This window comes from Delphinus delphis, chromosome 14 (genome assembly GCF_949987515.2).
Source record: "Delphinus delphis chromosome 14, mDelDel1.2, whole genome shotgun sequence".
Lineage (NCBI taxonomy): Eukaryota > Metazoa > Chordata > Mammalia > Artiodactyla > Delphinidae > Delphinus > Delphinus delphis.
In genome coordinates, this window is record NC_082696.1 from 71,404,956 (window position 1) to 71,416,920 (window position 11,965).

General features: G+C 40.4%; 1 protein-coding gene across 4 annotated transcripts in view; it reads left to right on the forward strand.

Moving 5' to 3' along the window:
- UBE3D (ubiquitin protein ligase E3D) overlaps positions 1-11,595 on the forward strand; it is a 161,443-nt gene extending 149,848 nt beyond the window's left edge. For 2 of the 4 annotated variants that reach the window (XR_009521956.1, XM_060030295.1), the window contains one exon: positions 10,938-11,595. Coding sequence is in view for 3 of the 4 variants with exons in the window: in XM_060030295.1 (XP_059886278.1) it covers positions 10,938-10,958 (21 nt within the window). In the remaining variant the exon portion in view is untranslated. Of the gene's footprint in view, positions 1-10,826 lie in introns of all 4 variants that reach the window. The other 2 variants (XM_060030293.1, XM_060030296.1) reach the window with 1 other exon arrangement.
- The last annotated feature ends 370 nt before the right edge of the window (positions 11,596-11,965 follow it).

Sequence of the window (11,965 nt, forward strand, 5' to 3'; positions counted from 1 at the left end):
TGGATATATTAGCATGCTTTCCTTTTTAAAGATTCATGTATCTTTAATATTATATTTTCAAAGTAATGTCTAAGGAATAAGTGGCTAAAGAAAATAAGCATCTGGTTCCAATGTGATCCATTTCTCACTAGGCCTTAACTGTTGTTTGATTATTCCAAGTCATAATCTTTTCTACTGAACTGACTAAACTATGCCAATGTAACTTATCCTGCTTGCTAAACTTACAGACAAAAATTCCTTTCTGAGGTTTCAGGCTGGTTTCTCATTTATCCTGCAGGCTCTCCTCACTTGCCGGAAGCTTTCTCTTAGAATCAAGGAATTATTTTGTCTTTACAGGAAGGGCTTGAATTTGCTCTTCTTTTTCTTTCTCCTCCTTACATCTAACCGTAAAGAAGTAATCTGCTTTCTGCTTAACAAATAAGAGCGACTGCATCATTTCAACTGCTACTAAATCTGTTTTAAAATTGGAATATAATGGATTCTTTCTTCAACTAAAGTTACTTGCAATTATCTCTCACCATAATTAGATGGAAGGGAGCTTTGATGATGGAATGAATACTAGGCTCAGAAACAAAGACCCGATTGCACACCCAGCCTTGTTACTAGCTTATAGCAGTGAGCAGAAGTTACTCAGCTTCTCTGAACCTCAGTTCCTCATTTATAATCCAGAGACAATTAAATTAGATATTTAATTCAAGTGGATTTTATAAAGATTTAATGGGATGCTGCCTGGCACTTAATTTCTTCACTGCATAGAAAACATATTAACATTTACTAAAGGGCTTATACAAACTATTAAAAACATTAAGCCCCCTGTTGGTAGGTTAAAAAAAAGGATGTGAATTCACAATTAACCAAATTACAAGAAACAAACGTTTGGGAGAATGTTTATTAAACAAACGTTTGGGAGAATGTTATTAAACAAACATTTGGGAGAATGTTTAAACTCATAGCAATTAAATAAATTCAAAGAGCATGAGATGTCATTTCCTTTTATTAAATTAGTACTAATTTTTTTAAAAAAAGATAGGATGCTGGTGGCATTACCAGTTGGTACAGCTCATTGGAAAAAATATGTATCAAATTAGATTAATACTCATACATTTCAATCTAATAATCTCATTTCTGGGACTCTATCCTAAGGGAATATTCTAAAAATTGAAAAAAATTATAAACACGATAGTAACTACTTCATTATTACTTTTTTTTTTTTTTTTTTTTTTTTTTTTTTTGCGGTACGTGGGCCTCTCAGTGTTGTGGCCTCTCCCGTTGCGGAGCACAGGCTCCGGACGCGCAGGCTCAGCGGCCATGGCTCACGGGCCCAGCCGCTCCGCGGCATGTGGTATCTTCCCAGACCGGGGCACGAACCCGTGTCCCCCTCATTGGCAGGCGGACTCCCAACCACTGCGCCACCAGGGAAGCCCCGTTATTACTTTTGATATTAACAAACCTGGGAACAACTTAAATTTGTAATAGATTGTTATGATGGACTGTTTTGCAGCTATTAAAATAAGAATAAAGACTTACTGAGCAGCACCTAAAAATGTTTATTATGATATAAAAAATATGCACATGTGATAATCAATATGAGAAAAATGCATCTTAAAACCATATGGAGGGCTTCCCTGGTGGCGCAGTGGTTGGGAGTCCGCCTGCCGATGCAGGGGACACAAGTTCGTGCCCCGGTCCGGGAGGATCCCACATGCCGCGGAGCGGCTGGGCCCGTGAGCCATGGCCGCTGAGCCTGCGCGTCCGGAGCCTGTGCTCCGCAACGGGAGAGGCCACAACAGTGAGAGGCCCGCGTACCGCAAAAAAAAAAAAAAAAAAAAAAACATATGGAAATAGACCCACATAGTAATAATATTAGAGTCTTTGGGGAAACAGGAAAAAAATAATGCACTTAATTTCTTCACTGCGTAAAAAACATATTAACATTTACTAAAGGGCTTATACAAACTATTAAAAAAATTAAGTCTCTGTTGGTAGGTTAAAAAAAAGGACGTGAATTCACAGTTAACCAAATTACAAGAAACAAACAGACGCTCTCTGTTTTCCTCTTTCTCCAAATCTTTTGTAAGATACTGTTAATTTTAAGATTAAAATTAGAGTTATAATCTAATGTATTCAGTCTGAAAAAAATATTTGTCCAGTGCCTCTTATGTGTCTGGGAAATTTGTTATAGCAATTCTGGGTTTTAAAAATGCCAGAATTTTTTCTCGTTATTTACTCCAGGGCAATAAAAAAAACAAAAAATTGTGCTTAGTGGACTATTTAGAATAAGTACTTCATATACAAGCTAAGATTTCAGGTGCTGTTATGTGTAACCTAAGCATTTTATGCCAGACTGTCAGCCCAACCCGTGTTAAATATAACGGTGTTGTGTCTCACTGTAGCCGTCTGCTTCGGGACTCATTCCAAAATTAACTTACCGGCTTACTCAGGTCATTCCACTGAGGAAAATGGGATCACAGGGATATATTAGCCATAACATCAGTGTGAACAAGACTTTGAATAACGCATCTCGGAGCGACACTCCAGGTAACTGGATGGGAGTAAGCTACACAAGGTCATTTGCAAAGTATCGTGGCATTATTTTAGTCGAAATTTTTAGTGAAAGAATGATAGAGTCACTCGTAGCTGTAAGAAAGAGTTTGAAAGATCACTTGCACACGTTGCCCAGTTTCCCCCAGTGGTAACATTTTACAGAACTATGGTACTGGGGTATTGACATGGTGCAGTCCTCCCATCTTACTCAGATTTCCCTGGTTGTATGTGTACTCCTTTGCGTATGTGTGTGCAAGTGTATGACGTTCTGTGTAATTGTATACCTGGGTCTGTTTGTGCATCCACCACAGTCAAGACACTGAACAGTTCCGTTGGCACCAGGATCCCTCCTGTTGTCCTTTTATAATCACACCCTCCCTCCTCTCACCATCCCCAACCCCTGGTAACCACTACCTTGTCCTCTGTTTGTGAAATTTTGTCATTTCAAAAATGTTGTATAAATGGAACCTTACAGTACATAACCTTTGGAGCCTAGCGTAACTCCCTGGTGAATCTTCCAAGTTGTTGCATGTATCAACAATTCGCTGCTTGTTAGTGTGGAGTAGGTATCCACGGTGTGGATGTACCACCCTTAAGCATCCATCTGGGCTGATTCCAGGTTTTGGCTCTTAAAATGATGCTGCCATGAACATTCATGTTCAGCTGTTTGTGTGAACATAAAGTTCTCATTTCTCTGGGATAAAGGTCCAAGACTGCAGTTGCTGGGTCATACAGTAATTATGTACATGTTTAGTTTTTAAAGACTGCCAAACTGTTTTCTAGAATGTCTATCCTGTTTTATAGGCATACTCCAAGCAATGTATGGGAGATTTCTTCTTTACCAGCTTATTCTGAAGTCAAATTTGTGACAATTTTCTTTACCTGAACCAAATAAGTTTGCTAAACATGCCCATGTTAAGTAGATTTAGAAAAGAAAACTATATCAGGGCATATCAGAAGCTCTTCCCTCCCACCCCACCCCACCCCCAAAAAAAACCATTCTCTCAACTCTTACTAGACTAGCTTTACACAGTGGGTCAGTTTGAGAGATTTGGCCCCTTCAGTCTCTAGATAGCTCAGTCCTCCTTTTGTAGATGTTGGGCCCGATCTATATCAATATCAAGATACTGGTCTAGACGTAATTTGTTTCTTTCTCCCTTGTTTTGACAATCTTGTTGTCTTCTAGAAAAAAAAATGTTTTTTTTTAAAGGACTCTTGGATACCCTAGACCAGCGTCTTCATTTTGCAGTGGCCAGAAATGAAGGCACTGGATTAGGAGTTAGAAGAACTGTGTTTGAGTCGTTCCTCTCATTAGCTGTGCCACTGTAAATACATCAGTTACCTTCTCTAAGTTCGCTCAGCTGGGCAAAATGCTCTCCAACTCTAGCGCTTATCAGAATCACCTGGAGGACCTACACGAGACCAGTTGCTGGGCCCCGCCCCTGGAGTTTCTGGTTGAGCAGGTCTAGAATGTAGCGTGAGGATTTGAGTTCCCAGGGGATGCCATTAAGTCTCGTCCAGTGGAATAGAGCTTACTTTATTTTGTATTTGCCCTAGTGTCTGGGTCTCAACATATGTTTGAACGAACAAAGGAATTGTAATGCATGGCATATTTGCCCATTTACAAGACAATTTATGTCATGTAATAATAAATGCTATTTAAATGAATGAATGGAAGTGAAAAAAGAGCGAATCTTCATTCTTAACAGCCTTTGACAAAGACCTCAGGGACAATATTATTAGTAAACACTGGGTAATAGTTCCATTGTTTGCATGTGTACCTGGTTGTCTCTATAATATCTTCATCATTAGGTTAAAAATTTAAGTTTCTTGAAAGAAACAAATGACTCTGGTTATTTGGTTAAATGTATTGCTTTTTATAGTTTCTCAGAATTCCTAGTATTAAGGACTGTTGAATACATATTATTGACTGCCTGAATTGACTAAAATAAACATTAGATTTGCCTGTATTTAAAAAAAAAAAAAAAAAAGTCTGGTCCAGAGATGACACCTTGAGGACCCAGGCCAGATTATGCCAAAGTCCTCTGGGCCCAACAGTTAGTAACATCCCCTCACTTATCCACACCCCCCCGCAACGCCCCCAAAAAACCCCTCAAGTTTGCTTTCTGGTGGAATAAGTTATGCATTTATCCTTAAGTGACCCAGATATATAGCAGAATATAATACAGTCATTAAAAATGTCATAGAAGAATATTCACTGTCATGGGAAGATTACCACAATATATCATTAAGTTAAAAAGAAGCTACATATTACAAAACAGCATATGCAGAAATGTCCAGTTATACATAGAAAGTAAATCTAAAAAGATACATCCAAAACGCTTAATAGTAGTTACTCTGAATAATGAAGTTGCAAAAATTTTATTTTCCTCTTTCTGTGCGTTTCTCATTTCGTCTGTACCTAATATATTTATAGATCAGTTATGAAAACGAAAAATTACAATGAGCAATACAAGTCTTGATTTCTCTAAGTTTTAATCATTACAGTTAAGAACTTGTTGAATACCAACCAACACAAATAAGGCTCTTCAGGTATGAGATAAAATTGTCCAGGAGGGTTTACAGAGGCAGCTACGACCTTCCTTAGCCCTTTCCCGAAAAAGTGTGGGAGCTCACTTTGTGCCGTTCTCCTTACTTGACAGAATTCTGCACTTACGCGCCTGAATAGTCCCGGCCCCAGGAACACTCGTTACAGCATCTCATCACTGCCTGCGTGATGTTTCCACAGAGCTTTTCCACTGTTCAGCAGTGGGATCCACAGCCACAGCCTCCCAAGCTAGTCCCTCCTCCCTCCTTGACAGCGGGTTGGAAAGTGTTTTACACGGATGAGGCTAGTCTCTCCTTTGGTTGCGTCTCTGTTAGAAAAATTAATATATACAGCTAAAATAGGAATTTAAAATATCACTGAGATAAACCTATTTAGATGCCATAAACCAGCTCTCTGCTATGGAAAGCTCTTTTGTCCCCCACGTGGGTTCGTGTCCCCTCCTGGAATTTCTAACTGTCCTGCTGTCCCAAGTACATTGTCTTCTTCAACACCCATGCTTCTCAACATTATGATAGATCAGGATGAGCATGACTTCCTTGAAATATTATTTGTTGAAATGGTTTTGCTACTAAAAATGTCAATGAATTGATACTGTAGGAAAACACTCCATTTCTGGACTCTAGTGACTCCGTTTCTGAATAAACTTGTTTGATCAGAGGCATGTTGCCGGTAGGGCAGTGCAGGGGTGATTTTCATACCACCACTCCTGTCCAGAGCTGCAGTGGTACCACTGCCTTTCTGCCACGTTCCCTCGTGTACGTTCCCATAGGAATGAGAAACTAAAAGGACTTTCTGATTTATGAGTGACAGTGTATTTATTGTGGTGGTACTGTTTAACGTTATACCTTTTAACACCCACCCATATTGGCATCATAGAATTTCCTTTAACAAATATGTTTTGTGCTTGAGAAAATATATTTTTATGTAACACCTAAAGACTGTTGCCATATAATGTTTGCCCCATGGGCTTGCTATCATTAGCGAGGTTGGTGGGTTTGCCTCATATAACCAGGAGCTTCAGGCAACTGCGTCAGAAGGGCTTGTTCACCACAGTGCTCTTGTAATAGCACCATCCAACACCAGCAATGCTTCCACAGCCCCATTACTCTGAAAGGGGTGCTGAGAAGCTTACATCCAGAACTTTCTTGCTTTGTTGAAGAATAGGCTCAGGACCCAGGGATTGCTGCTTTTGTCCATGTGTCCAGCCCCATCTGGAGAGGAAGAGGCATCGGTCGTCTTTACCCCACTCACATCTATGTCTTCTGGTACTTCACACGCTGCCCTCCGCTAGAAAGCATAGCTGTGCTTTGCTTCACTGGTTCCCGCTAGATGAAAATCACAAGCTTTTGATTGACCTGTAAATTATCCTAGTGCATCCATGGCCTAAATAAAATACAAGGTAAGGGTTTAAATCCCTTTAAAGACACTGATCCTATTTGCTTTTTTCCCACTTTCTAAAGGCTTTTACAGAATTTGAGTTGGAAGGCCGCGCTGGTGTTTCCTTGGTCTAGTATTTCTGTCCACGTATAAGTGTGTGGACAGTGTCCACACAGGCGTTGTCATTTTAGTGGGATAAGATCTTCTTCCTCATTGTGTTGCTTCTCCCATCTTTGGTCCTTTGTTCCTTCCTTCCTGTTTGCTAGTAGTTCCTTTAGCAAAGCCAGCATCTTTTAGTGGGAACAAAGTATATCCCACTCAGTGCCATGCCAGGTTTTATTGTCTCTCCTTGCCAACACACTATTCATAATTAGAGTAATAACTGCCTTGTTCGGGCTACTGCTTCAGAAATCGCACTTCCTTTCATAACCCAAGAATGATCCTTTTTCTGCCAGCAGGCATTAGGCGTCCGTCTTAGACTTATTCCAACCTATTAGCATCATCTCATGACTTGACTCTCCCCCACTCGCATGTTAGTGCCACGAGGGAATGCCTTCTCACTGTGGTCTGTGACTGGACAGTCACAGGCACATAGATGGTACTTAATCATCGAATGAATCGAGTGAATGAAGACAGCCTGCCAGCCCAGAGAGAGGACAATCTTATACTATTTATTCAGCACAAAGAGTGGAGTCCAGGTGTCATCAGCACAGGCCTGCTTGATGCTGAATTAGTGAGTTAGTAGATGGTTTGTACCCCATTGTGATTTAAGACTCGAAACAAATAATATGCTTGAAAAGGTCATTTTCTTTTATTATTTTTATATTTACATTGTATATTTTATTTTGTAAATGAAGTTTGAGCCTAGAAACTGGATTTTGTAATATAAAGTATAAACTTTTTTGCCATGCCATAACATTTATTCCAGACATAACTTTGAACAGGAGCCGTACCTAGACAAAAATATATATTTAAGGAATAGTTTTAAATATTTATTTTTTTAAGTCTACAGTACCCTTTAAAAGGAACATTTGTGTATGGCTATGCTACTTATTCTAAAGAGACTTTTCTAAAGCTCACAATTATTATGAAACTCACAGTTTCCAGTATTGTACAGTTTTATCTGTCTTGTTTAGTGCACCTCAAAGCATTTATGTAGGATTTTTTTTAATGTTAATTTTATCTTGTGCAGTCTGCCTTGACAGCATGTCTTTTTATTGATTGAAATTCCAGCTCTATGTTGAGAAATAGAATTTCATAGTATAATTTTGTTAACTAAGATAACGAGAACATCCAAAAGTGTTTAACATATTTGCGCAATTGTACAGAAGCATTATAAACTGAACATTTGGTCAGCCGTTACAGCAGCCTGGCCCTGTTTATGGTAGTTTAAGAAGATTGTTTTTAGATGGTGACTCAAAGCAGAGGCATTATTTTTAGACATTTTCATTCTCTCTCCCCTTTTCCTTTCCCAAGTGTCCAAATCCAGGAGGAGAGAACAGGGGGAGTCAAATGTTACAGCCAACTCCAGAGCCCTGTCTTCCCTGGTTTCTAATAATTATTTATACTTCTGTAACTATATATTCCAGGAATGTAACAACGGAGCCTGAAGCTGTAGCTGTACTCATAGACTCTGCAAAGCTTTAAAACTTCTTACTTTGGGGAATAAAACTAAAAAGATGAAATACAGAGATTCTTCTCAGTGTAGTAGAACAAAATAAAATTATCCTGTCTTAAAATAAATGGCAGTTAGGGAAAGCAATTTTTCCTGTCATGGACAAAAGCTAGGGAACACAAAATCAACATCTGAAATATGTCAACTCACAGTGTTTTAAATAAAAAGAAGCTAAAATGCATCGTACAATACCTGTTCCCAAGGATGATTGCAGTTTCTTGTTATTAAGTCCTGCAAAACACATAGTGTCCTTGGCAGGCGGCACTATAAAAAAGAACGATGGAAAAAAGAAAAGACGTATTAGGTCAAATTAAATTTCTTTTCTTTTTTGCTGGGGACTCCATTTTGCATTATTTGTTTTAATGAGCTCAGCCTCATGTAGTTTTCTCCATCCTGTGTCCATATTCACAGGCATGCCAAAGAAAATAAATCTTTCATACTTGAGACAATAATGAGGATTAAAAGTCCCCCAACCTGTGCAGTTTTATCTTGATCATCTATCTGTAAACTTACCAGGGGAAAAGGCATGGATTAGAAATCAAAATTCCTTCCTAAAACCACCATTGCCACTTACTAGCTTTGCATCCTGAGCGAGCCACTTAGTTTTTCTGAGCTTCTGTTTCTTCATTTGTAAAACAAAGTTTCGAATGCCTGCGTTACCTAAATCACCAGACTGTGCTGAGGATGAAAAGAGTTAAAGTAGGAAAGTGTTTTACAGGTTTCAGGTAGGTCCTGTTATAATTCCCATTTTGCAGACAAGGAAAGGCTGAGAGAGGTTAACAAGCTTGTCGAAGGTCACAGAGAGATCGAATTCTAAATTTCAGCATTTTCAAGCACTGGCAGTGTTGATGTTTTGAGACTGATAGTTGTTTCTTATGGGGAGCTGTCCTGCACATAACTGGATGTTTAGTAGCATCCCTACCTCTCTACCCACTAGATGCCATTAGCATCCCCCAAGTTGTGCCAACCAAAAATATCTCCAGGGACTCCCCTGGTGGTCCAGTGGTTGGGACTCCAGGCTTCCACTTCAGGGGGCTTGGGTTTGATCCCTGGTCTGGGAACTAAGATCCCACATGCTGTGACCAAAAAAAAAAAAATCTCCAGACACTACCAAATGACCCCTGGTGGGCGAAATTGTCCCAAGGAGAGAACCACTGGTCTGTATGGTTCCAGAGCCAAAGTTCTTAACCATTTTTAGGATGACATTTATCATCATCAGTTATTCTAAGTAGTTCCTGGTTGGAATACTACATGACACAGCAGTTTTCAGAATTCAAAAAGAGATAACTGGGTTTTATTCATCGTCTTGTGTCTCTGAGTATCAGCAGTGGTATTGGCATCTTGGGAATCTCCCTGTAAACTGTTCTTGAAGAAGCAGAATGTCCCCACGGGGATGCTAACCACCGTGAGCGAGAAGTCAGACTCAGTGACCCCCGAAGTCCCCTTCCCTGGGATTCTGTGATCATTCCCTAAAGGGCCCAGCTGGTCTGTCTTCAACAGCCCCTTCTCATCAGAATATTCATGGGCTCCTAATGTCTGTCATCTGAGAGGCCAGGGAGGGAAACACAAGTATTTTCATAAGCATTCTCTCATTTACTCTTCACAATAAGCCCTTGAGGTTTGCATCCGTTGTCCATAAGAAGGGGTGAGCTCACATCCTTCTACTCTCCTATCTTGTCCCCTCCGCATTCCATGTTTATATTTTGTTTAGGAATCTTAACCTCTCTTCTGTGCCTGCTCCTTCAACTTTGTTCTCATTGCAGAACTTGATGTAAAAACTCAGCGGGAAGTTGATATGGAAACTCAGCAGGGGCCTTTCTCACCAGCACTGTATGAAGAGTAACATCCTTCTGAATTACTCAGCATAAAGCAGATGGCTTTTGCCCTGCACGACTCTTCACTTTTCCTATCCCCTTAACAGGGATCATTAAATACATACCTCCTTCAACTGCGTTTGGGGACTTAAGTACCAAATGTCCAAGAGTAGAATGTTTTGCTTCTGCTGCTCACTCTTTCCCCCCAAAAAAGGCCTGGGACGAGCTTTCTAACTGCCCCGTGTTTCTCCATCTTTATCTCTAACCTACATTCCACTCTCTTCCTGGTGCTGGCAACTTCCCAATTTATTATCACCCCTGAATGCTGAGCTAGAATTTTCTAAGTGTTTATGATTGACTTTATTATGTTTGTTTCTCCTTTAGCTAAAACTCTTGAGAAATTCGATGCATTTGATCTGGACCTTATTTAGTCTGAAAATATTTTGTACCTAAGCCTGTATGAATTAAAATGTTTTAAAACAACCGAGTTTTAAGATAAATTGCTGCTGGCAAGCCCAATAAATATGGTGCAATTAAAAGCATTGGCATGACCCGAAGAGAGACTGGTATAATTACCAATCGTAATGAGAAACTGGAATTGCCCAGGAGTCTTCGGGATTTGGAATAATGCTCGTGGAAGACCCAAAGCAGCCGTTTGAACCAATGGGAAAGAGAACTGGGTTACTTCACGGCAATACAACTTGAGTGTCAATTTAAACTCCTTTTTTTCCTTTAAAATGCATGTGAATTATTTTAACTACTGTATGGTTCATTAAAAAAGGACTAAATCTGCTGCTGCTGTGAAATGGCAATGTCTGGCCCGACTAAGAGTCGTTTTTCTTTGTAGACCTGTGAGCATCCTTACCGAGCAGACTTACCTGATTCAGGTTTGATGTGTACTCAGCCATTTCATCACATTCTATAAGGAAAGCACTGTGGGTTTTTCTTCCTTTTCCAGGTGGCCTTTTTGAAGATGTAACTGCGGGAGCTGACACATTCCTCTCCACAGCACGGGGCGCACCGGCAGCCAGCCGTCGGCCCAGTGGGCAACAATTACAGAGACAAGAACCCAGCTACAGAATGAGAGCAGGGCATCACAGTTCTGAGTTTACCTGCCTGCATATATTCTCTAAGAGAAGAGTTAACTTGAAACCTTTGAAAAACCAAGGCTGTGAAGAAAGTCATAGTAGCAGGTTGAGAGATAAGTATAGAATTTACGTCTCTATTTCCCACCGAGAGGAGTATTCAAATATGTGCTGTGTCAGCACCACCTGGAGAGAGAGAGCTGGTGGAGACCCATCTGTCCTGTGCGGAATGCGGCAAGGGGCCTCACTGGTGGAATTGAATGCTAGCTGCTGCAAATCTTAGGACATACACTTTCAGAGAACTTCGCAGGCTCGTCTAAAAACATTGTTTTAAAAGAAAATATGGAATTTTGTATACCTTATTCAGAGGAGATGCTCAGTAAATAAATGTTTGTTGAATGCATGGTTATCAAATTAAAGGGTTTCCCGTTTATGCAAACCTGTATGTGTTCCTTTTGTTCTTTATTTCCTTTACCAAATACTGCTTCAGATCAATACATATACCTCACTGACATCCTGTTACAGAGTTGTCTGAGCCCTTGTGTGCCAGAGCGGGTGGTGAGGAAACCACTGAATGAGAATGACAGAGCTGGAGGGGGTCCTTCAGGGCATAGGCCTCGCCCCTCATTTTACAGAGAAGGTTTCAGACTTGTTGGTCATCATGCAGTAGGAGCAACTCTGGGACTGGAGCCAAGCAGATCCTCCCTGCCCACTCCTCAAGGGAGGACAGTCTCTGGATTTGCAGCTATATCTGCTTCTCATCAAGCCTGTTTGTTACCAAACTCAGGTTCAGCTGCTCGCCGCTTGAAAGCCAATACTCCAGAGACGAGTGTTGGTTGGAACGGAAAAGCTGCTTTATTCAGGAGGCCAGCAACCTGGGGAGATGGCGGACTTGTGGCCA